The 27,809-nt window shown below is 40.6% G+C and overlaps 1 protein-coding gene across 2 annotated transcripts in view; it reads right to left on the minus strand.

Moving 5' to 3' along the window:
* Positions 1-14,423, minus strand: part of CD28 (CD28 molecule) — a 32,615-nt gene extending 18,192 nt beyond the window's left edge. The window contains exon 1 of one of the 2 annotated variants that reach the window (XM_017884412.1): positions 14,150-14,423. In XM_017884412.1, coding sequence (XP_017739901.1) covers positions 14,150-14,201 — 52 coding nt within the window. In that variant the 5' untranslated portion in view covers positions 14,202-14,423. The remainder of the gene's footprint in view (positions 1-14,149) is intronic. The other variant, XM_017884413.1, reaches the window with a different exon arrangement.
* Positions 14,424-27,809: the final 13,386 nt, after the last annotated feature.

The following is a 27,809-nucleotide window of genomic DNA, read 5'->3' on the forward strand; positions in this document are numbered from 1 at the left end:
CCCTTGTCCTAACTTCTGTTTGATTTCTTTTTGCTTTCCAGTTCACGCTAGGAGTAGAAGACATTCTTCTTAGGCTACTTGGGTATTAGCAGACCCAGCCCTTTCCCTATGAATATTTGATTTTCCTTCTTGTGGGTGTTCAGGTAAGGTCTACCTAGGTCAAACCTACTAGGTTAAAAGAAATATTGTCAACCCATCCATTTTCTTTGCTTACGTTATCAAAAGATTGGCCTGACTGACATTTCTCTAACTGAATTGACAAGTTGTTTTGATGATGAATTTAGTGCTTTGCTTTTCAAAGCCTTTCCTAGCAGCTAACTAAACCAGCTAAAGGTGTGGAGACAGGAAGCACTAACCTCAAACCTCTTTCCCTCACAGCTCCTGCTTAACAACAGGCAACATTAAGAGTGAGATCGGAGGTGAGAAGGTACTTATCTGCTGCTTGTGAGCAAGGTACTGAAAGCTAAAAGATTTCCCACAGATAATCTGTGAATCTTGTGATATAGTCGACTTCAGGAAAATTGAAGTTGCTTGAACTTCCATGAGAATGGCAGTGGGTGGTGGGGAAGCTTGGTTACAAAAAAAAAAAAAAAAAAAAATCTTGCCGTTTACACCTATTATAAACAGGTCAATTACCATATTTAGTAATGAGGTCAACCCTCTGCACAGGTGGGGTGGTAACCACCTCTAAGGTGTGGCTCCCAGCATCAAAGAACCCTGACCTGAAAAGGACCCTCCCACCAGCTCAGTTAATGTTTAGATTTCCAAAGAAAATTAAGCCTAAAATGCAATATGGGAAACACATTGGCTTAATTTAGTATCGATAGCTTACATTCATAGGGCTATAAAATGCTCTTTCTTATTTTATCTCATCTGAACTCTATATTCAACTGTGAAGTAAATAGGCAGGACAGTCATCTTTATGCCCATCTTACAGATGGGGAAACTGAGGTCAAAGAGGTAGATGAGTTGTCCAAGGTTACAGGAAACATAAGTGATCCTTGAAATTTAAGCTCATACCTCATGACTTCTAATCTACTGTTCATTTCCCTCTGCCATGTTGCATCACAATTTCAACACAATTTCAGTGATTGGTTCTAGATCCTCTCAAAGTTGGACTTTGATCGGGAGGATGGTACTAGATGTCTGGAGTGAGGGTTAGGGAGGAGATTACCATTAAGTAGGGAAGTGAATGGAATGGGAAGAGGATCAGAACAAAATAAATTTCATTTTCCCCATCATTTTATTAGAGTCTTATCCTGCAAAAAAAAAAAAACCACTCAACTGGAAGGAAACTTGGAGATGATCTACATCAATCCCTTATTTTAAAAAAGAGGCCATTGGGGCAAAAAAAGAAGAAGAAGAAGTAAATGACTTTTCAAACAAGGTCACACAAATAAGGGGAGAGCTAAGATATAATTTATTTATTTAGACATCTAGAAGTAATGTTTTAAATCATGAATGGACAGAAAAACAACTTTGTTCATTCAGCAAGACTGAATTTATTTCATGCTCCTATCTAGAAAAAATTTGTTTCCAAATTTTTTGCCTCTAATGCACATATACAAAACATTTTGCTTACAGTTTTGAAGCTTTCCTGAAGGTCATAGATGGATCCCAAATAAGGCCTACAGACAGTATGATCACATCAAATGATCTTATAAATTATTTCTGATGCACAAGTAATAATTATACCATTGAGATCTTCCATTCTAGCTTACCCAAGTGTACAAAAGGGATTGAACATAGACATGAGTCAACACATTAAGTCACATTTCAGTCTGAACTTCACTAGGAAAATCCTTAACTTTGGGGCTTTTGTGAATTATATTTGTTTGTCATTTTTTTCCTTTTCTTTCTCGCAGCACCATAGACAACTAAAATGGCACATAGACACTGGTGAACCAGACAGTAAAGTCAGCAGCACTCAAGAGTGGAACATGTACTGGGAAGCTAAAGAAGCAGTTAGAGAGCTGGAATACATGATTAATTAGCAATGTGATTTTCCTCCAGAATCTAAGAACTTTATCAGGTTCCATTTATGCACATCATAGTCTGACTTTCTTTTGCAGTTGAAAAATCAGGTTGTAAGATTCTAATTATCTGGTTTCCTTTTAAAAATTTGGACTAAACAGAATTTCACATGTTAGGTAGAAACCAAAAACAATGAAAGCTTCTACTTTCAGCCGTCTTGCCCTATGATATTTGTGAGCATACTGTGAAGGTGACGCTGATTTCCCTGGCATAGAAGAGCACCTCCCTCCTGACCACAGAGCTGGTTAAGTTACTGTAACTTTCCTCTGAGTACATTTCCTGTTCAGGCCCAGGATGCCCTTCAACACGTGACCATCTGTCCACTGGCTCCTTTTCAGGCTCTGTAAGGGGTAGGTTCCCCCACAAGACAAGCCGGTGGTTGCTCAGGGACCTGTGAGACAAACTGTGCTCCCTGAGAAGAAAGGGGGACTCAACAGTCTATGGCTCTGATAACCTTAGCTGGTGGCCTGGCTTCCTTCTGATAAGAGAAAGAGAAGTACAAAACATTCACCAGACTGTAGCACCTTTAGCCATCCTCTCTGAGCTTCAGTGAAGATAAAAACAAAGCTATTCATGACCTACCATGCTTTGAAGAGACCCACTTTTTCTCCCAGAAATTCATGTTAAAATGAAAAAAGGGTAATAATAATGCAGGTTATGGTTTAAAATAATTCTGTGGTCATTTCCTCTAGTTTTCTGTTGACTGTTATCTTGGAACTCTTCTCATTTTCATAAGAAATGAAGGTTTAAGGAAAATCTCTTCACAAAAAAAGGTGGGGGGTACTTTGAATAAGCTTGATAAACATGCATATATAGTTGTCCTCTGGATCCATGGGGGATTGGCTCCAGGACTCCTGCAGATACCAAAATCCATGGAAGCTCAAGTCGTGCAATTGTTGGTCTTCTGTATCCATAGCTTCTGCATCCCACACAAATACTGTTTTTGATCCATGGTTGATTGAATCCACAGATGCATAACTCATGGATATGGAGGGCCAACTATATGTTGTCTCATTCCAGTTCCCAAATGAAAACAGATGGCACACACAAAAGTGGGCAAGAGTAGGAGGATTATTTATGAAAGGACTGTTGGCAAAGGTGTGGTGACAGCAGAACCACAAGGGGTAGTCCCAGAGCCTGTGACTTGCAGCAGCAGAATTATGACCACCGTTAGGTCTAAAGAGACCAGGGGACAGTGAAGTTACCAGAACCAGAAAGAAAGAGAGTAGTGTAGAGGAGGCCACCATGACAGAAGCAATGACTTCCATCAAGAGAAGCAGACCAAGCAACCAGCCTTGGCCAAGATTGTGTATGTGACAACTATCAGTTACACCAAACACATTAACTGTTCTTGACAGAAGGTACGGTTTTAAAACAAAATCTAAAGAGGTTTTAGTTCAAACAAGGACAAATGATTATAGGTAACAACAGAAATAGAAATAGAATCCTGATTAATAAATTTACTAATTTATCACACCTGTAATCCTAGCATTTTAGGAGGCTGATGCAGGTGGATCACTTGAACCCAGGAGATGGAAACCAGTCAAGGCAACATGGTGAGATCCCACTTCTACAAAAATTACAAAAATTAGCTGGGTGTGGTGGTACCTGGCTGTGGTGGCATGTGTCTGTAGTCCCAGCTCCTTGGGAGGCTGAAGTGGGAGGATCACTTGAGCCTAGGAGGTCAAGGCTGCAGTGAGTGGTGATCGCACTACTGCACTCCAACCTGAGCAACAAAGTGAGACCCATCTCAAATAAATAAATAATTTACTAAAGAAGTTGCTTTTGGTCAGCACTAATCCAAGCCCCACCTTTAACCTTTATTTGTGTTCCTACACAGGCAGACACTATAATATAGAGGACACTTGTTCTTGTCCTCTTAAAAAAGTTATTGTGCTACATGTAACTGTCAGAAAGTAACTCAAAGGTCAGATAGTTCAGTAGCAAAAAGTCCCATCTGAGCACCAAGACCTAAGATATTCATTTTTGAGAGGGAAAAGTTATCAAAAACCATCAATGAGTACTTTCTGAGAAGAAATTTTGATGTGTCAGAGAATTGTCCTTTGGTATTCTGACTTCTGCTGTGACAGCGTCATTCATTCATTTATTAATTGAGTACCTAATGTACTTGATTCTTAGGAAATGGGAAGATGTAAAAGACAGAGCTGTTTCATCCTAGGAGAAATCCTAAGGCAGGTACACAATCAGCTACTCCCTGAAGCCATCTGTGGTACATGAACCCTATAAAGGGTCATTGACAGTCACGTGAAACAGGCCTTGTTTCCAGACAGGATGATTCTGGAGGCTTTTGCAGAGGCTTCGCATTTAGCTGAGCCATAAGGTCTGGGGCAAATTTAGACAGGCTAAGATCATTGAAATGACCTTAGTGTGAAGGTTTATTGGGAACTGGCAGAGCATTCCATTTATGTAGAATGGAAACAGATGAAGATGACCGGTACCAGTCATGGGGAGCCTTAAATGCCAAGAAAAGGCACATGGATCTTACCAGAAAGACCATGGGAGATGCTGAAGATGTCTGAGTTGAGAATGTTGTGGTATATGCTGCTTTGGGAAGGTTAGCACAACCTTGAGGAGTGCAGCAAGCAATCTTGGATGCCCTTGGCTTGGAGCAAGGGAAGAGCTGAGGCAGAGACCAATCAGGAGGCTGATGCAAGAGCACTGATGTGAGTTCATCAGGCCTGAGCTGCGGAGGTGGCAGCTGGTATGAAAGGGTCAAACAAGGCATTGGTGCTCAGTTTTACAGACTGATGGTGAACAGGAAAGGAAACTGACCCGGAGTTCACACACTGGGTAAGGGTGTGAGTGGAGGTACCATTGACAAAATGAGGTAAGTTAAGAGGAAATTTGTTCATCCTGGAGGAAAGATCCAGAAGTTGTTAGCACAGGACTAGAGTTCGAGGAAGCCAGCTGGGGACAGAAATGTACGTTAGGAAGTTCATATGTATTAGGATGACAGTTAATATTAAAACCGCTAAAAACCATCACCTGTGCTGTAATCCATCCCTACCACTCAGAGACGCCACCCAGCAATGCAGGATGTGAGTGCTCTGGGACCAAAACTTCCTAAACCCAAAGCAACATAAACTCAGGTGCAGTGTGACCCAGTCCCCACCGTTCACAGGTCAAGTCTGCTATTTTCCTCTGATCTCCTAATGTTAGAAAGACGATCTAAGGGGACAACATAGCAAGAGTACCTTAACTTACATGAAAGTGGAACCCATACCAAAAGCCACCAAACAACTCCCCAAAATCAAATCTTACTATCCTAAAAGGTTGCCTGTAGTCCAAATAGAAGGTAACCAGGGAATTATAGCTTTCTGTACATATATATTATTATAGTAATTCAGTTAACAGATCAAAAGACAACCCATAGGTATAAAGAGACCTCCTCTATTAATTTATTATTTTCTAAATGTATGTTTTAATCTAGTAACCAAATTTGAGAGCCATATTTTCCTCCTGAGCCACGATTATCCTGATCCATCATTCAAAACAACTCTGTAATGAAGACAACAGTACATTTTTCCTGTCTGTTCCATTCTGCCTAAATCACATACCTCTAAAGAATCTGCTCAGGATCACCTTGTCATATACAGAACCCCCAGGTAAATGTCATGGCCCAGAAGTTTACATAATTACTGTGTTGGACCTTAACATTGCATAGGAAAATAGGAGACAGCAAAGGCAGCATTGCCCCCTCAAATCCAGCAGTCATTTCTAAGCACATTAGCAGCATCTAGGATCCCAGTTAGCAATCCCTGCAAGAGATTTCAGAGATGGCTGGTTTGTAATTTCTTGTATTTGCTCTATCAGGTCATAAGAGCATCCACAAGGGGTGGGGTAGTTGAGCTGCCTTGTTAGACCTGACAAAAGCTAGCTTTTTAAAAAATTCCACCTCAGAAGCACTTTTAAGCCAGAAAGTAGACCTGAGATATCCTCCAGCCCAAACTCTTCATGTATCAGATGAAGAAACCAAGGCCTAGAAAAGTTCTGTCACAGTATGACAGACTAATACTCCTAATCACATCCCCCACCTTGAGAAATCCTTGGGATTCACTTTTGAGTTTGAAAAAAGAGAGGGCAAAAGAATAGCGGACTGGCCTCCCTAAGCCAAGGTCAAGCAACCATATCCTTGTTCCAAAACACACAGGGAAATGCTAAGATTAACATCCCTGACTGGAAACTGGAGCCCCGCCCATAATGTTGGGCAGGGTTGGTTTGAACCCTGTGACCCTGTGATCTCAGCCATGAGCTGAGGTCAAGCCTAGCCGCAGTGTGCATTGTTGAGGGCTCAAGCAAGAATTTAAAGTACAAATAGGCTAAGTCTTCAGAGAGAAGGCGTGTATTACCCAGTAGCCCTTGTTGATGTAGGTTTAACACTATGACCTACTCTGAGAGATTTGTTTGTTTTTAACCTCAGGTTCACCAGTATAGAATCACTCATCTACCATAGCATCATCTAACTTATCTCTACCCCCATAAGTCTCTTCTCTTGCTCCCCATCTTCTTAGAGGTTTGTCCTCCTCTCTCTAATACACCCATCTCCTATGCAACAAATCTCCCTCCCCATCTCCTTGAGAAAACTGCCCCCACCCTCTTTTTTTCCTCTCTCTCCTCCTCCTTTCTTTCCTAATAATAGCCTTCTCTACCCTCCAGCCCTGCAATGCTACACATACACACACTCTCTCCACCCTCCTCCCCTCAGGTCCAGCACTTGGCTCCTTCCACATGTCAAATATACTTAAGTCACTCAGCCATTTGCAAACATTTATTGTTACATGCACAAAATACCATGGTAGATATTTTAGATGATATACGTTCCTGTCTTTACCTTATCTATTTCCTCTCCTTTTCACTGTCTCTGTTTTGTCCCCCTCCACTTTTTCTTAATCCTGTGAAGTCTTATCCTCCTTCTCCATGTCTCTGCCTAAACTCAAAAGTCCCAACTGGTGTTTCAGCCAAATCCCAAACCATTATTCACACCTTTCCCTCCTATGTTTAACGCCATTAACCACTATCTTTTTGAAACTCTTTCCCTCGTTGGCTTTAGTGGCATTCCACCAGCCTCACTGTCGCCTTGCCTCTCTCACCACTTTCTCTGTCTCCTTCACTAGCTAACCATCCTTTTCAGCTGACTCCCATCGGAGCCAGTTTCCAAATTCAGCTCCACTTTCTGCTTTTCTACAGTTATGCCCTCTCCTTTCGACTAGCCATCCATTCCCATAACTTCAGCTTCATTCCAAAGATAAGGATTCTGAAATATTTTCTTCTTACCTAGGCCATTACTTCAAAATGACTTGAAAATAAAGTTTGAATTTCTGTTATCAGTATTCAATCCTTTGCCTAACTGGATTCTCCCCTGCTTCTCCATGACCTCACACATTCAGATTTGCCATCTGTTCTGAGAACATGAAACAGTACTCCTGGTTTAATTTCTTTATTAATCCACCTTCTCCTTCCTGAGACAACACAGCATGGGTAAGAACATGAACCCCAGAGCAAGCCATCTGGATTTACACACTTAGTAGCTTTGTGACCATAAGCAAGATGCTCTACCCACTCTGTGCTTCAGTTTCCCCATCTATGAAATAGTATAATCATAGCAATCATAGTAACTACCTCATAGGACTTGGGGGAAGGTTAAACGACTTAATACAGGGAAAGCCAGGCAGAATACTACCTGGCACATTATAAGTAAAAATAAATGTTAGCTAGAAATTATTATTAATAACATTCATTCAAATCTTGTCTACTGTCCAGTCTAATTCCCAACTCTCCATAAAGGCTTACCTTTCTACATAAATCTTACCAGAGTATTTATTTTATGCTTCCTCATTTTGTTACTAATTCATTCATTTCCTTCTTCAACAAATATTTATTGAGTAACTACATGCTTACAGCATTGTGCCTAATACAGAGATCAGAAGGATGAATAAGACATGATTCTGCCCTCAAGGAGTTCATAGTCTAGTGGAAAAGAAAATAGATGTGTCAATACACAATAATAATTTAGAGAAACTTGAGAGGGAAAGAAGTCCCTCTCTTTGCCGTTTGGGGTCTCAGAGAAGGCTTCTTCAGGTGAGAGGTGTAGAGGACATGTCAGACTATAAAAATAACGTATGCAAACCAAAAGTCCTTAAGTCATCAAATAGCATGGTGAGGTAGTGACTGCCAAGTGGTATTTATCTGTTTCCAGATGTTATATCCTCCTGTTATATATAATCTACACAACTAAAACATAGAGGCTGTAAAAGCAGAGAGAACTCAGTTAACTACCTAGTTACTTGTACTACACAATACTTGTGTACTGATTTTATATATATATACACACACATACTTTTTTTTTTTTTTTGAGACGAGTCTTGCTCTGTCACCCAGGTTGGAGTGCATTGACACGATCTCTGCTCACTGCAACCTCTGCCTCCTAGGTTCAAGCAATTCTCCTACCTCAGCCTCCCCAGTAGCTGGGACTACAGGTGTGCACCACCACGCCTGGCTAATTTTTGTGTTTTTGTAGAGATGGGGTTTCACCATGTTGGCCAGGCTGGTCTCAAACTCCTGACCTCAGGTGATCGCCCGCCTTGGCCTCCCAAAGTGCTGGGATTACAGGTGTGAGGCACCACACCCAGCCTATATTTCTTTTTATATTCTCTGAGACTCCAATGGAGATTAAAATATGAGAGGTTTAATAAATATTTGTTAAGTTGAGCTACACTTCCATCAGAACTCCTCTTCCAAGACCACAATAAAGGCTGAAGTACCCAGAAGTTTCTTCAAGGAGGTGGATCTTTCACCAGAAGTCTAACGTGAAAGACAAATAGATTACATGGTGGACTGTGAGCCAATAAGGTGATTCAGATGTTGCAGAAAGGGGCTCACAATTAGATCAGAGGCCAAAATGAACTATGAATGAGTAATTCTGAATGACAGCATCAGGAACCATTAACCTGGTTACACTGTCAGCCAGAGTACCCAAGATAATGAAGATGATGACAAAGAAAAAGATGACGACAATGGTGATGCAGAGATAAGGGAGCAGCTCAAAGTTAAGTAAATTCTCCACCACCTTGCAGGTTCTCTTCCAGCAATGAAAACAGAAGCACGTGTAACCTGCATGGTGACACCAGACTAAATAAACATGCCTTTGAAATTAACATTGAAATAGTGAGAAGTCTAAACTCTTTTTTCCAAGCCTCAACCAAATGACTGAGTAGTTCTTGATCCTATCCAGTGCACTTCTCTTCTAGTGTTTGGAGTCATCAAAATGAGATTAACAAGGAAAAAATTAGATACTTGCATGCAGCCACCTCTCTGTGGGGCCTGGGTTACCTTCCCCCCGGCTTCAGGCACCAATTCTCATGCTATAATTATCAGGCTCAAAGCTCTGAGTGAATTGTCTTGGTTTTTTGGTTTGGGGTTTTTGGTGCTAACACCCTGTCATTGGCCAAAACCGGCCAAAGAAATCACTGTAAAAGAAACACAGATATCTTAACACAGCTTAACCAGAGACCTGTTCAGTCAGTCACAAAACCACCCAGATGTAATTTTTCCAGATGCTCAGCTCAACTATCTACTGAGGAGAAAAGTTCCAACCTCTGTGAAGTTCCATAAATAATAAATTTCTTGAAGAAAAGGCAAACAAAATTTAACCAACATGAAAAGAGAAGAAGATTCTATCCCTTGCCATGACCTGCTGGGAAACAATTGTGCTTTGAAGGAGGGTCTGTCCTCTGATTTTTAGACAACAAAGTCTGAAATGAATTGTGTATCCTTATCAATGCCTACACTAGTTAATAAAGGGCTTTTGTGTTAGAGATGATACACCACAACAAAATTTTCTTCTGGGATGTTGGTGGCATAAAAATTTTCATTTTGTAAATGTCAGCACACTGCATGCAGGAAATACTTGGAGGAAGATATCCACACAAGATAAAAGCCAAATGGTAATCATATGGCATTTCTCCACCCTTGAAAAAAAGAATAAGGACGTTAAAAAGGAGGAGGGTCTATGTCTTAAAGAAGGGGAGGCAGCGAGATCCTCTCCCCACCCATAGTAAAAGTTTGAATGTGAGAGCTTTGAAGTTACAATCACAGATTCATTTCTATTTCTAATCTATCTGTGGCAATGACTCATTCCATTTCCTGGTATTGATATATTGATATTAATTTTACAGTCCTTGCTGTAAACGTCCTTGCTGGATGGTTGCCTTAAAAAACACAATGTGGGCCGGACGCGGTGGTGCAAGCCTGTAATCCCAGCACTTTGGGAGGCCGAGACAGGCGGATCACGAGGTCAGGAGATCGAGACCATCCTGGCTAACACGGTGAAACCCCGTCTCTACTAAAAAATACAAAAAAAACCTAGCCGGGCGAGGTGGCGGGCGTCTGTAGTCCCAGCTACTCGGGAGGCTGAGACAGGAGAATGGCGTAAACCCCGGAGGCGGAGTTTGCAGTGAGCTGAGATCCGGCCACTGCACTCCAGCCTGGGCGACAGAGCGAGACTCCGTCTCAAAAAAAATAAAAACACAATATGTTAACTAGGACATGGTAGTAGAATAAAACAAATCCCTAAGCAATGCCTATACTTTTGAAATATCCATCAAATTTACTAGAAATGACAAAATATCCAGTCAATTTCTTTTAACAGAAAAACTGGCCACAGCGTTTTGGAAGTCACGTAAATGTGGCAACCTGTTGATTTTTCGACATCCATCTTTTCACCTTACTTTCCAAAGCCCAGTCTCAGAGCAACCCTTAACTGTGAGAAACGAATTACTTCTTTCCATATACAACTAGCTCAGGAGAGTCGTTGGCTGAAGACTAGAGTAAAATAAAATTTTAATTACTTTGCTTTGCTGATGACTTTTATTAAATGTCAGTTATTTTCCTGCCTTCTGTGCCTCTCTCAGAAAATAAGTGCTGAGGGGAAGGCAGTGGAGAAATTAGCTCTGTCCAAACTGGCCATTTTGACAGATTTTGCCCAAGTTTTGGAGAAGTGAAAAGGAATGGCCTCATGGAAAATAAGTGGTATTATGTTGATTTTCTCTTCATACTGCATGATTAGGTTTGCTAAGAAAAATAGCCAATATGGCCTGAAACATGTGACCAATGTCATGTATTTTGTGCATACCATCCTTCTATCATCAATCCCAGAGCATTTCCCTTTTAAGGCTCTGTAGTTCTGGGCTGGACTCCTATCCCAAAGTCCAGCAAAATCCTCTCTGTGGATCTCAGTTGTGCAATTATCCAAGTCTGGTAGAAAAGATGCAAAGGATTTGTCTAAGTTATGGTTTCCTCACTCTTCCTAAATCACACTTCTTTTACTTAGCCATAAATATCTCTCTACACTGTCATCCAACTCATAGGGAATCAGGTTGGACTTAACCTTTATAGAATAAATATTTTAAGCTATGCTATGAACAAATAAGTTACATTTACATTATTAAATTAATGGAAAAAAGAACTATTCTTCATATACATACATACACATAATTAATGGAAAGAAGGACTATTCTTCATATACATACATACATACACATGCGTGCACACAGATACACATCTCAACACAGGCACAACCGTGGTTTCTCAGACCTAGCTAGGACAATTACACTTTGACCAGAGAATTTCCTTATCTGTAATTTCTTAATGGAAGGTGTATACAGAGAAAGGGAAAGCACACAAGAAGCTTTGCACTATTTGATTAGAATGCATCATAATTTTTGTGTGTGTGTGTAAGACTGTTGCCCAGGCTGGAGTGCAGGGGTGCGATCTCAGCTCACAGCAACCTCCGTGTCCCAGGTTTAAGCAATTCTCCTGCCTCAACCTCACAAGTAGCTGGGATTACAGGCGCATGCCACCATACCCTGCTAAATTTTTTGTATTTTTAGTAGAGATGGGATTTCACCATGTTAGCCCGGCTGGTCTCCAACCCCTGACCTCAAGTGACCCACTCGCTTCGGCCTCCCAGAGTGCTGGGATTACAGGTGTGAGCCACCGCACCTGGCCGAATCATACATTTTTTATGTTGTCATTCTTTTCTTGCTCCTAAGTTTTCTTACTGGAAAAGACTGGAAAAGTGTCCCCTTCACTCCCATCCCTTTCCTTCTTCATTAGATAGTCACTCAGTATCAAATGCTAAAAGTTATTAGAAAAGTGAATTGGTATTTGAAAAGTAAATATATCTCAAAGCAGAAAACAGAGGCCCTACGTGTGTGAACTTTCCAACCACTTACCCAGCTAGCCCCCTTTTAATAAACATTCTAAAGAAAACATGCAAAGTTTTGAGTCTTACCAAAAGCTCTTCAAAAGAGAGTGAATACGTTGATGACAGATAGGTGTCCACAAAGCACATCAGAAAAGTATTTAGTGTACAATTAACAATTTTAAATAGTTTTCAGTCAGGGTAGGCTTCCCTTGACTGTCTAACAAATTAAGAAATTTTAAATATTCTTTAAAATAAGTTTTAGACCTTTTTAAAATAAAATTTAAAGATTCTTGTAGAATGTATTTGGTAGCTGCAAATGCTTGGTACCAGATCTCATTGCCAACTCATGTCTTTCATTGTATCAACACGTTTTATAAATATACACAATTTGTGGTCACTGGTACATCAGCCCATAATATAAACGGGTATATATGCAATTACTGTACCTCTGAAGATTGGAAAATTATACTCTTTGGGCTACATACACTTAATGTTTAAGAATAACAACGAATAATGCAGTCTCTGTACTGTCAAAATAAGAAAGAAAATTGAAGATACTGGCTTTTCAATGTATCTTTCAGGGAAAAATAACTGTCCTTATTTAAGCATGACTGTTGACCCCTATCAGTCCAGTTTTGAACTAAGCGGGGTCTTTTCTAACTCTGAGAACAAGTTGAATAAGCATCTTACTCCAGTCCACCCAAGTAACAAGTTCTTTCTGTTAGGAATTGTGCTTGTGATTTTCCGAAGTTAATTTAACCCTGGATTTACCTGGGTCCATGAAATTACAAATCACACCATGTTAGATGGAACAGCATAATAATCAACAACACTGGCTCTGAAGTCAGACTAAGGTGGTTCAGACCCTGCCTCCAATAGCTGCCACCTGTACATCCCTGGGCAAATCCCTTAATGTGCCTACTCCTCAATCTCTTCATCTGAAATGAAGTTAACTCTAATACCTACCTTCTAGTTACGAGAACTGTGCGCTGCTCAAAGTGCTAGATGTATTATCCTCCTCATCATCGTCACTGGGAACTTAAAAGAATTTTAAATCTAAGAAAATACATTTTGGCCGATTGTAAAAGGAAACTAATTTATTAATATTGGTACTGCAGCAGCTTCTGCAGTGACTCCAGGATTCATGTTGGAAATCATTCAATTCAGGTAGATAGAGTAATTACAATTCACATTTATCGCAAGCCAAGCACCGACTGAGCTAAGCCCTCCACATGGATTATTTCATTTTACCTCACAATGACCTTGAGGTGAGGTTTCTTATTATTCCCACTTTACAGATAAGGAAACTGAGATTTAGAGAGTTTAAATTGTAGCCTAAGCTTAGCTAGTGAGAATCGGCCCTGTGATAGGAACACAGGCGGCCTAAATTCAGAGCTTCCAGAACCAATCTACTTATAGCAGCTTTCTTAAATTAAAAAAAAAAAGAAAGAAAGAAAGAAAGAAAGAAACTATATATAAGTTAAAAATTCTTGGCCGGGCATGGTGGCTCATGCCTGTAATCCTAGCACTTTGGGAGGCAGAGGCAGGTGGATTGCTTGAGCTCAGGAGTTCAAGACCAGCCTGGGCAACATAGTGAAACCCTGTCTCAATTAAAAAAATAATAATAACAGTAATAATAATAATAATAAATTCTTGAGACACTATCAACTAATAGCTAGAGAAACATCACTTGTTTCCAAGGGACTTTTGTTAAGATACTATATTGTAGTCTAAGAATCATTGATTTTCAAAATAACACATTGCCCTATTATAGCAAAACTACACTTCAAATGTTCAAATTTCACACATTGTTAGAAATTTAAAATAAACTAAGCCAGTTGAAAGACCTCAAAAAATATTTAGAGAAAGAAAGAAATTAAAATTGTTTACCTGTTACTTGAATTGAGGGGAGTAAGTTGAGAGCCAAGAGCAGCCTGAGCATCTTTGTCCTGACGATGGGCTAGGGTTCCAGCCCCTCCTCCCCGAGGAACCCGAAGTGTGAGGGGAACTGAAAGACGCACCTGCCAAGGCCTGAGAGTCTCCGTCATCCACGGCCACCACCACCGCCACCATCCCCTTAAGGCACATGATCAAGGCACTCAAACCACAAGGCATCCTGACTGCAGCATTTCACACAGGATATAACATTGTTTTGATGACTTTAGACTTTTACTTCTATTTTTAAAGACTTTTTTGTCACTGAAAAATAGTCGGTCACTACATGATGGGCTTATGGGAGTTATTCTTTACTGATGGATATCAAGAGTTGTGGAAAAGGGGTGCTTGAAATCCAGCAGAAATTAAAGGGGAGACAAAGTGTTCTTAAGAAAGAACAGGCCGGGTGCAGTGGCTCACACCCGTAATCCCAGCAATTTGGGAGGCCAAATCAGGTGGATCACTTGGGGCCACGAGGTCAAGACGAGCCTGGCCAACATGGTGAAACCCTGCCTCCACTGAAAATACGAAAAATTAGCCAGGCATGGTGGCAGGCACCTGTAATCCCAGCTACCAGGGAGGCTAAGGCAGGAGAATCGCTCGAACCCCGGAGGTGGAGGCTGCTATGAGCCAAGATCGTGCCACTGCACTAAAGCCAGGGCAACAGAATGAGAAAAGAAAGACAGAAAGAAAGAGAGAAAAAAAAGAAAAAAGAAAAGAAAAGAGGAAGGAAGAAAGAGAGGGAGGGACGGAGGGAGGGAGGGAGGAAGGAAGGAAGATGGAAAGAACAAAAGAGAGAGAGAGAGAAAGAGGGAGGGAGGGAAAGAAGGAAGGAAGGAAGGAAGGAAGGAAGGAAGGAAGAAGGAAGGAAGGAAGGAAGGAAGGAAGGAAAAGGAGAGAGAAAGAATAAAGTATCTCGCAGAGGAGAGATTTTCATAGGATGGGGACAGGTTGTGTCAAAAAGACAATGGTAAAAATTCTATTGAGGAATTGGGAAACATCCACATAAATGTTTAAAGGAGTTACAAATATTAGAAATGTAACATTTGTGTGGAACATAAGGTAGCCCTCTGGAGCATTTAGCACACAGTGCTTGATTTATGTCAAGCCTCCTCCAACTCACTTCTAAGAACTCTGCAAAACCCATTCTACTTGCAAGCAGCCAGCCAGCTGAGTATCTGGGGGAGGTTCCCTAAGCAAAGGGAACGTCAAAACAACATTCTTTGTTCTTAGCGGGATGGTAAGACAACCAAAAGCCCCTTGGTGTCTCATGCTCTCTATGTCCCTCAAGGTTAAGTAATAGGGCACAAAAGGAGGCTCTGTAGCAGGATTTCTGAAACCCATAACCACCCCTCTGCACAGGGCCTTCTTCCCAGGCCCTTTGCAGAGAGGGTTATTCCACCAGCACAGCCAACTGCTCTCTTCTTCCGGCACCTACGTCAGTATCTTGTACTCAATGACTTCTTCAAAACTTTTCCAGTAATTTTTTTCTTCTTTTTGATAATTTAAGCTTTGTCTAATTATTCTAGTTGGGGATTTTGTGTTTGTGGGTTGTTTTAAAAGATAACTTGTATCGCTTTTTATCCTAACTATAAAAGTAAGACATATTTCATACAGAATGTTTAGAAAAATTATAAGCATTAAAACAAGATTCCTCCATAATCTTACCACCCTAATATAAACACTGCTAACATTCTGGTCCACTGCCTTGCATCTGTTTGTCTACTAAGATTTTTACATCTTTAATATCATGTTTTACTTACAGTTTTCATCAGATATGTACTATTATTTGTTATATCTTGAACATTTTCCCATGTCATTTAAGTATCTTTATAAACATTATTTGTAATTGATGCATAATATTCCATTCTATAATCATATCATAAATTGTTTAACAAACCCCTAGTGTTGTTACCTTTTTTTTCTTTGCTATTTTAAAATGCTAGAGTCAAACTCTTTGATGACCTAGCTGTAAGAGGAGGCAGGCTTCATGTCCCTCCCTCCTGATCTGATAAATGACAGATCAAAAGTATTTCCCCTCCTGGTAGACCTTCTTTGTTCACACTTCAATTCTGCCACAAACACAGTCTTTGTGAACTCCCCTTACTAACACATCTTTTGGTCCTTTGGAGAAATTTGTCCTTGGAAATGATTCATTCACCCTTCTGAACCGCAGGTAAGTGACAAAGCCATGCCCTGAGTGCTGGAGAAGATTCACTTCTAGAATTTGACTCAGCCTTCCTGGCTGTGATCCTCTATCCAGTTAGGGGAACCCATGTCTTACCCAGGGCCTGAAGTCTATCTGGGGAAAATTTACAGATGGCAAGGTGACCTTTCCTAAAAGGTCATCCCTATTCTAGAGCCACCAGACTACCCAGATCTTAGAACACGAGGCTCTGAGACTCATTATACATACCGAGAATATACACAGTAGAAACATAGATACCCAGTAGTTTTCCATAATCAACAACAAAAGGCTAAGGAGTGAGTTAATAACTGTCTTCAAGCATGTTAAAGATAACTACATAGCATCTAGTTAATACTATGTAAATAATAGTAATCGGGTCAAACTTAGCTGAAAAAGAAACAGTTCACTCATCTGGTCTAACTCCTTTATCTTGCAGAGAAGGAAGCTGCAGCCCAGAGAGGTCAGCTGACTTATACGAATTCACAAAGCAATAATTAAATATTATTAGCCTTATTATTTGACCAGCCATATTTGATTTTCATTCCATAGAATAAAAAGAAACACAAACTTTGACATTTGCCTTCCTTTGTTTTAACATGTATGACACTAAAGAAGCAAACCATTTTATTAGAATCCTTTCACATTTGCTTTTGAAATCCAATGGCATTCGCATATACCAAGAGGTAGAAATTACAGAAATAACATAAGGACCTTAAATCCAGCAATACACAGGATACTGAGACCCTACAACATTTTCAGTAAAAATAATAGCATTTCCATACCAAGAACTTTACATTCCAGATCTCATTTAATACACAACCTGTGAGGAAGATTATTATTATCCCCATTTTACAGATGAGCAAACTGATCTGAGGGGGGTTAAGAATTATCAGAACAAAAGAATGTCATTTTTCACAGAATTTGCAAAAGCAATCCTAAAACTCGTGTGGAATCCAAAAAGAGCTGAATAGCCAAAGCAATCCTAAGCAAAAAGAACAAAGCTTTGAGGTGTCACATTACCTAACTTCAAATATATAAGACTATAGTAACCAAAACAGCATGGTACTAGTATAAAAACAAATACATAGAACAATGGAACAGAATAGAGAACCCAGAGATGAAGCCACTTACCTACAACCAACTGATCTTCAACAAAGTTAACAAAAACATGTGCTAGGGAGAGGACTCCCTATTCAATTAATGGTGCTGGGAAAATTGGCTAACTATATACAGAAGAATGAAATGGGGCCCATACCTCTCACCATATACAAAAATTGACTCAATATGCATTAAAGCCCTCAATGTAAGACCTGAAACTATAAAAACTCCAGAAGAAAACCAAGAAAAAAACTCTTCTTTACATCTGCCAAGGCAAAGAATTTATGAACAAGTCCTCAGAAGCAAAGGCAACAAAATAGACACATGAGACTTAAATAAACTAAAAAGCTTCTGCACAGCACAAGAAACAATCAACAGAGTAAGCAGGCAACCTGTAGAATGGGAAAAATATTTGCAAACTATATGTCTGATAAAAGGCTGATAACCAGAATCTACAAGGAACTGAAACAACTCAACAAGAAAAAAACAACTCCATTAAAAAGTAGGAAGAGGACATGAACAGACATTTTTCTTTCTTTTTGTTTTTTTAAATTTACTTCAAGTTCTGGGATACATGTGCAGAACATGCAAGTTTGTTACATAGGTATATATGTGCCATGGTGGTTTGCTGCACCTATCAACCCATTATCTAGGTTTTAAGCACCATATGTATTAAGTATTTGTGCTAATGCTCTCCCTCCCGTTGCCCCCCACCCCCTAACAGGTCCCAGTGTGTGATGTTCCCCTCCCTGTGTCCATGTGTTCTCATTGTTCAACTCCCATTTATGAGTGAGAGCATGCGGTGTTTGGTTTTCTGCTCCTGTGTTAGTTTGCTGAGAATGATGGCTTCCAGCTTCATCTATGTCCCAGCAAAGGACATGAACTCATTCTTTTTAATGGCTGCATAGTATTCCATAGTATATACTTGCCATATTTTCTTTATCTAGTCTATCATTGATGGACATTTGGGTTGGTTCCATGTCTTTGCTATTGTAAATAGTGCTGCAATAAACATACATGGGCATGTCTTTATAGTAGAATGATTTATAATCCTTTGGGTGTATACCCAGTAATGAGTTTGCTGGGTCAAATGCTATTTCTGGTTCTCGATCCTCGAGGAATCGACACACTGTCTTCCACAATGGTTGAACTAATTTACATTCCCACCAACAGTGTAAAAGAGTTCCTATTTCTCCACAGCCTCACCAGCATCTGCTGTTTCCTGACATTTTAATAATCTCCATTCTAACCGGCATGAGATGGTATCTCATTGTGGTTTTGATTTGCATTTCTCTAATGATCAGTGATGATGAGCTTTTTTTCATGTTTGTTGGCTGCATAAATGTCTTCTTTTGAGAAGTATCTGTTCATATCCTTTGCCCACTTTTTATGGGGTTGTTTGTTCTTTTCTTGTAAATTTGTTTAAGCTCCTTGTAGGTTCTGGATATTAGACCTTTGTCAGATGGATAGATGGCAAAAATTTCTCCCATTCTGTAGTTTGTTTGTTCACTCATGGTAGTTTCTTTTGCTGTGCAGAAGCTCTTCAGTTTAATTAGATTCCATTTGTCAATTTTGGCTTTTGCTGCCATTGCTTTTGGTGTTTTAGTCATGAAGTCTTTGCCCATGCCTATGTCCTGAATGGTACTGCCTTGGTTTTCTTCTAGGGTTTTTATGGTTTTAGATTTTACATCTAAATCTTTAATCCATCTTAAGTTAATATTTGTATAAGCTGTAACAAAGGGGACCAGTTTCAGTTTTCTGCATATGGCTAGCCAGTTTTCCCAGCACAATTTATTAAATAGGGAATCCTTTTCCCATTGCTTGTTTTTGTCAGGTTTGTCAAAGATCAGATAGTTGTAGATATGTGGTGTTATTTCTGAGGTCTCTGTTTTGTTCCATTGGTCTATATATATATGTTTTGGTACGAGTACCATACTGTTTTGGTTACTATAGCCTTATGGAACAGTTTGAAGTCAGGTAGCATGATGCCTCCAGCTTTGTTGTTTTTGCTTAGGATCCTCTTGGTTATACAGGCTCTTTTTTGGTTCCATATGAAATTTAAAGTAGCTTTTTCTAATTCTGCAAAGAAAGTCAATGGTAGCTTGATGGTAATAGCATTGAATCTATAAATTACTTTGGGCCATGTGGCCACTTTCATGGTACTGATTCTTCCTATTCATGAGCATGGAATGTTTTTCCATTTGTTTGTGTCCTCTCTTACTTCCTTGAGCAGCAGTTTGTAGTTCTCCTTGAAGAGGTCCTTCACGTCCCTTGTATGCTGTATTCCTAAATATCTTATTCTCTTTGTAGCAATTGTGAATGGAAGTTCACTCATGACTTGGCTCTCTACTTGTCTATTAGTGGTGTACAGGAATGCTTGTGATTTTTACCTATTGATTTTGTATCCTGAGACTTGGCTGAAGTTACTTATCAGAAGTTGTTTTTGGGCTGAGACAATGGATATGAACTCATTCTTTTTTATGGCTGCATAGTATTCTATAGTATATATGTGTGATCTCAGCTCACTGCAACTTCCGCCTCCCGGGTTCAAGCAATTCTCCTGCCTCAGCCTCCCAAGTAGCTGGGATTACAGGCATGCACCACCACGCCCAGCTAATTTTTGTATTTTTAGTAGAGATGGGCTTTCTCCATGTTGGTCTGGCTTGTCTCGAACTCCCAGCCTCAGGTGATCTGCCTGCCTCAGCCTCCCAAAGTGCTGGGATTACAGGCATGAGCCACCACACCCAGCCCATACACGTGCCATAGTTTCTTTATCCAGTCTATCATTGATGAGCATTTGGGTTGGTTCCAAGTCTTTGCTGTTGTAAACAGTGCTGTAATAAACATATGGGTGCATGTCTTTAGAGTAGAATGATTTATAATCCTTTGGGTATATACCCGGTAATGGGTTTGCTGGATCAAATGGTATTTCTGGTTCTAGATCCTTGAGGAATTGGCACACAGTCTTCTACGATGGTTGAACTAATTTACATTCCCACCAACAGTGTAAAAGACTTCCTATTTCTCCACAGTCTCGCCAGCATTTGTTGTTTCCTGACTTTTTAATAATCACCATTCTAACTGGCATGAGATGGTTTTCTAAATATACAGTCTAAATATACAGTCTAAATATACAGTCTTCTAAGTATACACATAGGTTTTCTAAATATACGGTCATGTCATCTGCAAGCAGAGACAATTTGACTTCCTCTCTTGCTATTTGAATACCCTTTGTTTCTTTCTCTTGCCTGATTGCCCTGGCCAGAAGTTCCAGTACTATGTTGAATAGGAGTGGTGAAAGAGGGCATCCTTGTCTTGTTCTGATTTTCAAAGGGAATGCTTCCAGCTTTTGCCCATTCAGTATGATATTGCCTATGGGTTTGTCATAAATAGCTCTTATTATTTTGAGATATGTTCCATCAAGACCTAGTTTATTGAGAGTTTTTAGCATGAAGGGGTGTCGAATTTTATCAAAGGCTTTTTCTGCATCTATTGAGATAATCATGTGGTTTCTGTCATTGGTTCTGTTTATGTGATGGATTATATTTACTGATTTACGTATGTTGAACCAGGCTTGCATCCCAAGGATGAAGTCGACTTGATCATGGTGGATAAGCTTTTTGATGTGCCGCTGGATTCAGTTTGCCAGTATTTTATTGAGGATTTTGGCATCAATGTTCATCAAGGATATTTGCTTGAAATTTTCTTTTTTTGTTGTGTCTCTGCCAGGTTTTGGTATCAGGATGATGCTGGCCTCATAAAATGAGTTAGGGAGGAATCCCTCCTTTTCTATTGTTTGGAATAGTTTCAGAAGAAATGGTACCGGCTCCTCTTTTTACCTCTGGTAGAATTCAGCTGTGACTCTGTCTGGTCCTGGGCTTTTTTTCGTTGGTAGGCTATTAATTACTGCCTGCATTTCAGAACTTGTTATTTGTCTATTCAGGGATTTGACTTCTTCCTGGTTTAGTCTTGGGAGGGTGTATATGTCCAGGAATTTATCCATTTCTTCTAGACTTTCTAGTTTATTTGCATAGAGGTGTTTTTTGTTGTTGTTTTGTTTTTGTGTGTGTTTTTTTAAGACAGAGTCTCACTTTGTTGCCCAGGCTGGAGTGCAGTGGCGCGATCTCGGCTCACTGCAAACTCTGCCTCCTGGGTTCACACCATTCTTCTGCCACCATGCCCGGCTAATTTTTTGTGTTTTAAGTAGAGACAGTGTTTCACCGTGTTACCCAGTACCCTATTTTTTCGACTGTTAAGTCCTCCAGAAATCTGGGTACTTTCAGTTTCTCCCAGGAGCAGCCCTATATTAAAATTCTGAAAAATTAAAAATCTTAACAAATACTTCTTGTTATTAAGCCACGGTTAGAGTTTTGGAGAGGGCCCAATAAATAGAACATACTGGGGAATGATCCAAATGACTGGCAGATGAAAGCCAAAATACCACGTTTGTGATTGGTCAGGTTAGGTTGGAGGAATGGCTTAGTGTGAAGACCTGTAAATCTACTAGCTGAGCCCAGAATTCATCAGTCTTTCCTACCCAGTCTCAGATGGCATGAAACCATGTCAGGGAGAGTCTATTCCTGGAGGAAAGTAGAGTGTTTACTTTTTTTTTTTTTTTCTTCTTGAGATGGACTCTTGCTCTGTTGCCCAGGCTAGAGTGCAGTGGTGCAATCTTGGCTCACTGAAACCTGCAGTTCCCGAGTTCAAGCGATTCTTCTGCCTCAGCCTCCCAAGTAGCTGGGATTACAGGCGTCTGCCACAGCGCCCAGCTAATTTTTGTATTTTTAGTAGAGATGGGGTTTTGCCACGTTGGCCAGGCTGGTCTCAAACTCCTGGCCTCAAGTGATCTGCATGCCTCGGCCTCCCAAAGTGCTGGGATTACAGATGTGAACCACTGTGCCGGCCTAGAGTGTTTGCTTTTTGTGGGCAATTACTCACCAGGGCAAAGCTAGAAGGGTAGAGTCTGGCAAGGGCCCCATGAAGGCAGCTTATGTTCAAGAGGAAGCCAGGTGGGGCTGGGCCACTCATACCTAGTTATTTCTTCAAAACTTAACAGGCTTTTCTGCTGCTTTGGAGAAGAGTGAATTAAGGGCGTCATTCTTTAGTTTATTCAACTTACAGACTTTCAGGAGTTAGCCACACTATTAAACAGATAATTACTAACTTTTACAGATGGAGACACTGAGGCTTGGACAAGTTAAGGGACTTGCTTTAAGTTACAGAAATTAGTTAATGGTAGAGCTAGGATTCAAATCCAGGCAATGTGGCTCCAGGGCTAGTATTCTTAACTCTTTCCCATGTCACAGGCCAGTGCTGGAGACAGGCCTGTGAGCAAATAATTACAGTGTAAAGAATGAGGTAAGTGCTAATGGAGGGACATACACTGCGCTAAGGGAATGAAGGAAGGAGTGACTAAGGTTTTGTGTAGGACATTTGTGCAATTTCCCTTGCCCACTGCCAGAAATTAACAAAGCAGAGTCTTTTGGGGGTATGCTTTGTTTTACTATACATGGATGCAGATATAGAACTCGATTCATGTTGCCTTGCTGCCCCTCCCAAACATAACAACACTTAAAATAATTTCTTCCTGACATCCTGGACCCCCTCCAAGAGTTTGTCCCAGCTTTTGGACAAGGCAGAAACAGGAAAAGGATGTCCTAATGTTCCCTGACCAGAGACCTAAATTGGAACTTGGAATAGTTTTGTAATTTAAATCATTGTTAAGATTTTATTGTCCTGTACTCTGTAGTGTGTGTGTGTGTGTGTATGTGAACATTATATATCAGCCACCACACATGTACTATATATAGTCACTAAAATCAACTGTGAGATTGTTTAAATTTTCTATAGTTTGTAGATCTATGTTTAAAAGATATTTTGTTTTTTCATAAAGGAGAATTAATATTTCTCAACTCAAATACTTTTTTTGCTATGACTTAATCATAATTTGGTAGTAATATGTCACAGTTTCTGCTAATAACACAAAAACAAACTCGCTTCTATGTTTCATTCTCTCTCACTAGAAATTGTTTCAATTTGGCCCCCTATACTGATTCATTTCTCAGCTTATCTTTGAGATATTGAACATCCATACCTTTGGTATTTTTATATTGCTTGATATTAGAGCGTCATTGAGTTCATTTGAATAGATTAGACACCATAAACAGGTGCTGTCTGCCGTCGCCAAGTGATGGCCTATTCATGCCAGGATATTAAGCATATCCTGCAGTTTGGTAAACAGCAGGTGGGATTCTAATCCATTCAGCATGGAGCCCCTCGTTCTTTCCTCTGTAGTGAAGGCAAATCTCTGGGAAATCCCTGCTCAGGAATTCTCTATAGCTTTAGCAGCCAGTGAGTCTCATTCCAAAACGACCCAAGAAGAGGACTGGATCAATTTATCCCCAAGCTTCCTCTCCACATAACCTATTTCTTGAAATGACCTCAGAAATCCCACAAAAGTTCCAAGTTGCGATATAGCGCCTTTCTTTTACTTTACTCCATTGGGGTTTCCGGGTTGGAGAAATCCTCTCTCCTTTCCAAAGCTGAAACTGCCTGGGAGCTTTGAGTCTCTGACTCACTACTAGATTGCTCTCCTATTAGGGCCATAGAGAAGACAGAGTGAGACAGGCCATTCTCACACCATAGAATAACCTCTGGGGCTTATGGTCATCAAAGCAGATTCTTTGGTCTACAGGAAAAAGGTAACACTCTTAGACCCAGCAGAGGCATCATCAAGGGAGTTTTGCAGGAGGAGGGACAGCCCTGCTTACTCAACTGGTCAGGGGTTACCACACACAGTAGCTCTACCCTCATAGCCTTTCCTTGCTTAGGCATACCAGTGTGTCATAACAGTGCAGCTAGTCTGATAAATGGAGCAGTTTTAGAGGGAAGCACACTGCAATAGCTTTGCAACAAAAGAGGCTATGTCTTGTCCATCATGCAAAGGAGTTATCTGAAAATCAACGACTGTAGCAAACCACCAGCTGTCCTCCAACATCAATTCTTTTTTTTTTTTTCCTATAGTAACAGAATTCCCAACATGTAGCTGGGAACAGCCATAGCCATATAGGTCTGAGGTCAGCAGAGTTACATGATAGAAGGCACTTGGGTTCCAAACCCTTAGCCAGCCATACCGGTCCTGGACTGCTTAGTTCCAGATTGTTAGATGAGACAGAGAAAACCATCTAGTGTGCTTAAACTGCTATTATTTTGGGTCTTTGTCAAGGAAGTCAAGCTTTATCCTAATTCAGTGACTCTGGATTTCAGCAGAATAGAGTCAATGTTAGTTGAGAACATGGCCTCATTACCCCAAGTCACCTGTTTTCAACAGGTAGCCTTACTTCTCTCAGAGATAGGTTCCTGGGACACTGCAGTTTCCATTCAGGGTGCAGCCTTTTGGGGACTACTATAGAGATGATTTCTCCTGTCTCATATAAAAATCTGGACGTAAGCAGCCCAGGACTGGTGCGGCAGCTCAAGGATCTGGAGCCCAGGTGCCTTCTATCATGTAAATCTGCCAACCCATATGGCCTGCCTCTTCCCTTTAAGGGTACAACCCAGAAATGGCATCACTTATGCTTACATAGAGAAAGAAAGGGCTATGATATTAGGCCTCAGAAAAGGGAGTGGAGATCTAGACTTTTCACTTCAACTCAAAAATCCTGCCCAAGACTGACACTTACTCCTTTAAACATTGCCATATTTCTCCAGCACACCCAATGATTGACGTCTGAAAGAGCAGCAGCACTTTCTCAGACATGACTACAGTGTTTAAATGTGTTGCTAGGGCATCTATGGAATTTTCATATTCTATCTTGGGAAAGAAATCTGATATTTCTTTGATGCTACATTCTTCTTTAGCCAGAAATACAAGGAAACCACTGTTTGCTGTGGCGTTTTGGCAGAACTCTGAAGTGTGGTCTGGATCTGGGAACCCACAATCTAAGAATAAGGCACCATTTACGTACAAAATTGTTGAATTTGGATGGAAACTAGGTTCAGCCATACTTGTGAAGCCACTGTCTTGCAGGGTCAAAAAGAGCTTATTTTTCAAGTAAGTGTGTTTCACTGTTTACTGGTGACTACCAAAATAATTATTTCCTGTGTGGGTCAGTAGGAGTGAGGTAATCTCAAGGAAAATGTTCCATTGTGCTTACTGGGCTGGGCAGTGCAGCAGCTCCAGACATTCTCTTAAAGCAACAGTAATTGCGTTGAATGGTAAAGTCTGCTTCATATGCCCCTGGGAGGGAGATTCATTTTCTCTTTGATACTTTAAGAATCTTGTCAGAGACAACAGATGTGAATATATACATACATATACACATGAACATATCTATGGATGTGCTTAGCAGGTTGGTTCATTTAAATAGTTTTATAGATGTTTTAGAAAGATAGTTTTGGCTGGGCGTGGTGGCTCATGCCTGTAATCCTAGCACTTTGGGAGGCCGAGGCAGGTGGATCACGAGGTCAAGAGATCGAGACCATCCTGGCCAACATGGTGAAACCCTGTCTCTATTAAAAATACAAAAATTAGCTGGGTGTGGTGGCACGTGCCTGTAATCCCAGCTACATGGGAGGCTGAGGCAGGAGACTCACTTGAACCCAGGAGGCAGAGGTTGCAGTAAGCCGAGATCGCACCACTGCACTCCAGCCTGGCGACAGAGCAAGAATCCGTCTCAAAAAAAAAAAAAGAAAGAAAGAAAAGTTCTTTATGAGCTACGATAATGTGCTCTGCTTCTCTCAATGTGAAAGTAGAACCTCACCTTGTGCAACTTGTCATTGGTTTACTTGTCTGTTACAAGCCACTTGAGGGCATGCTTTATTTGTCTTTGTCTTCCCAGCCCATACTAATGGGTCTATCACTGAGTAAAATTCTGATTAATCATTTGTTGGATGAATGAATGGCTTGCAGAGGAAGTGAATTGCAGGAAGGTGACTACCACCCACAAGTTGACTTGTACCATGACACTGACATGAGAGAGTTTGCCAGAAGGAGTGCTTAGCCAGCCAGGATTGGAACATCCTTGAGGTGCCAAACTCCATGGTTCCAGAGATTAAACAGCTCTATGCTTCATATCACCATCTTTCCTGGAATCAGAATTATCCACCCCAGTTGTTAGATTCTGGCACAACAAGTAGGGTGAATTGTGGCAGCTGGATCAACAACATGTGACAGACAAACTAGGCCAAATGGGATATCACTTCTGGCCCATGAAATAGAGGGATGCTTTTGAATATTTGATACTTCACCCCACTCACTACCTTCCACGACTGCTCTCATATAGGAGCCAAGAGCGTACATTGTATATTATAGAGACTATTCCCCTATTATAAGAGGGAATATTTACTATTGATTAATCCACTTACCAAATTTTCGTTGTGTGCCTGCTATGCGCCAAGCGTTGTACTGCTGCTGGAGTACACAGGTGGACAAACAAGATGTGGTTCTTGCCCTTAAGAAGTTCACCCTTTGGCTGGGTGCGATGGCTCATTCTGTTATCCCAGCACTTTGGGAGGCTGAGGCAGGTGGATCACATAAGGCCGGGAGCTTGAGACCAGCCTGGCCAACATACCGAAACCACATCTCTACTAAAAAACACAAAAATTAACCGGGCGTGGTGGCACACGCCTGTAATCCCAGATACTCAGGAGGATGAGGCATGAGAATCACTTGAACCAAGGAGGCAGAGGTTGCAATGAGCTGAGATTGCGCCACTGCACTCCAGCCTGGGCAACAGAGTAAGACTCTGTCTCAAAAAAAGAAAAAAAAAAAAAGTTCAGCCTTTAGTGGAAGAGTCAGACAAACAAAATACATAAAATAATTATGTTTTATGTGGCCAGTTATGAAAAATAAACTAGATACTGAGGTAGGGATGAAATGGAAGTACATAGGGGGGTGAGAAATAACTGTCAGGAGGAAGGGAAAGGCCTGAGATGAGTAAAGGGGAAGAACATTTTAGAGGAAAAAAACACATGTTAAAGACTCCAGGCCTAAAGTAAACTGGCGTTTCAGAGGATAAAAAAAACAATGCCCATGAGTCTATAGCAGAGTGAGTGAGGGGGTGAGTGTGTCCTCACTGGCAGAAGTCCTCTAAGGATTTTTGGATCTATTGTCAAGGACATGATACCAAACGGTGGATGCTGACTGTTTGCAGAGCACTCAGGAAGCTTTACATCATTACCCACAGCAAGAGGTCTGAGCTTGAGTGTGGTCCTCCCACTGCACGTGTAATCTCAGATACTACATGTACCACCCTGCTGAGTAATAGTGAGTAGAACTGAATGTTGGACTTTATCTAAAATGTGGGAGTAAAAAAGTACATGTGAAAC

This window comes from Rhinopithecus bieti, unplaced genomic scaffold (genome assembly GCF_001698545.2).
Source record: "Rhinopithecus bieti isolate Rb0 unplaced genomic scaffold, ASM169854v2 scaffold_14229, whole genome shotgun sequence".
NCBI classification, from domain to species: Eukaryota; Metazoa; Chordata; class Mammalia; order Primates; family Cercopithecidae; genus Rhinopithecus; species Rhinopithecus bieti.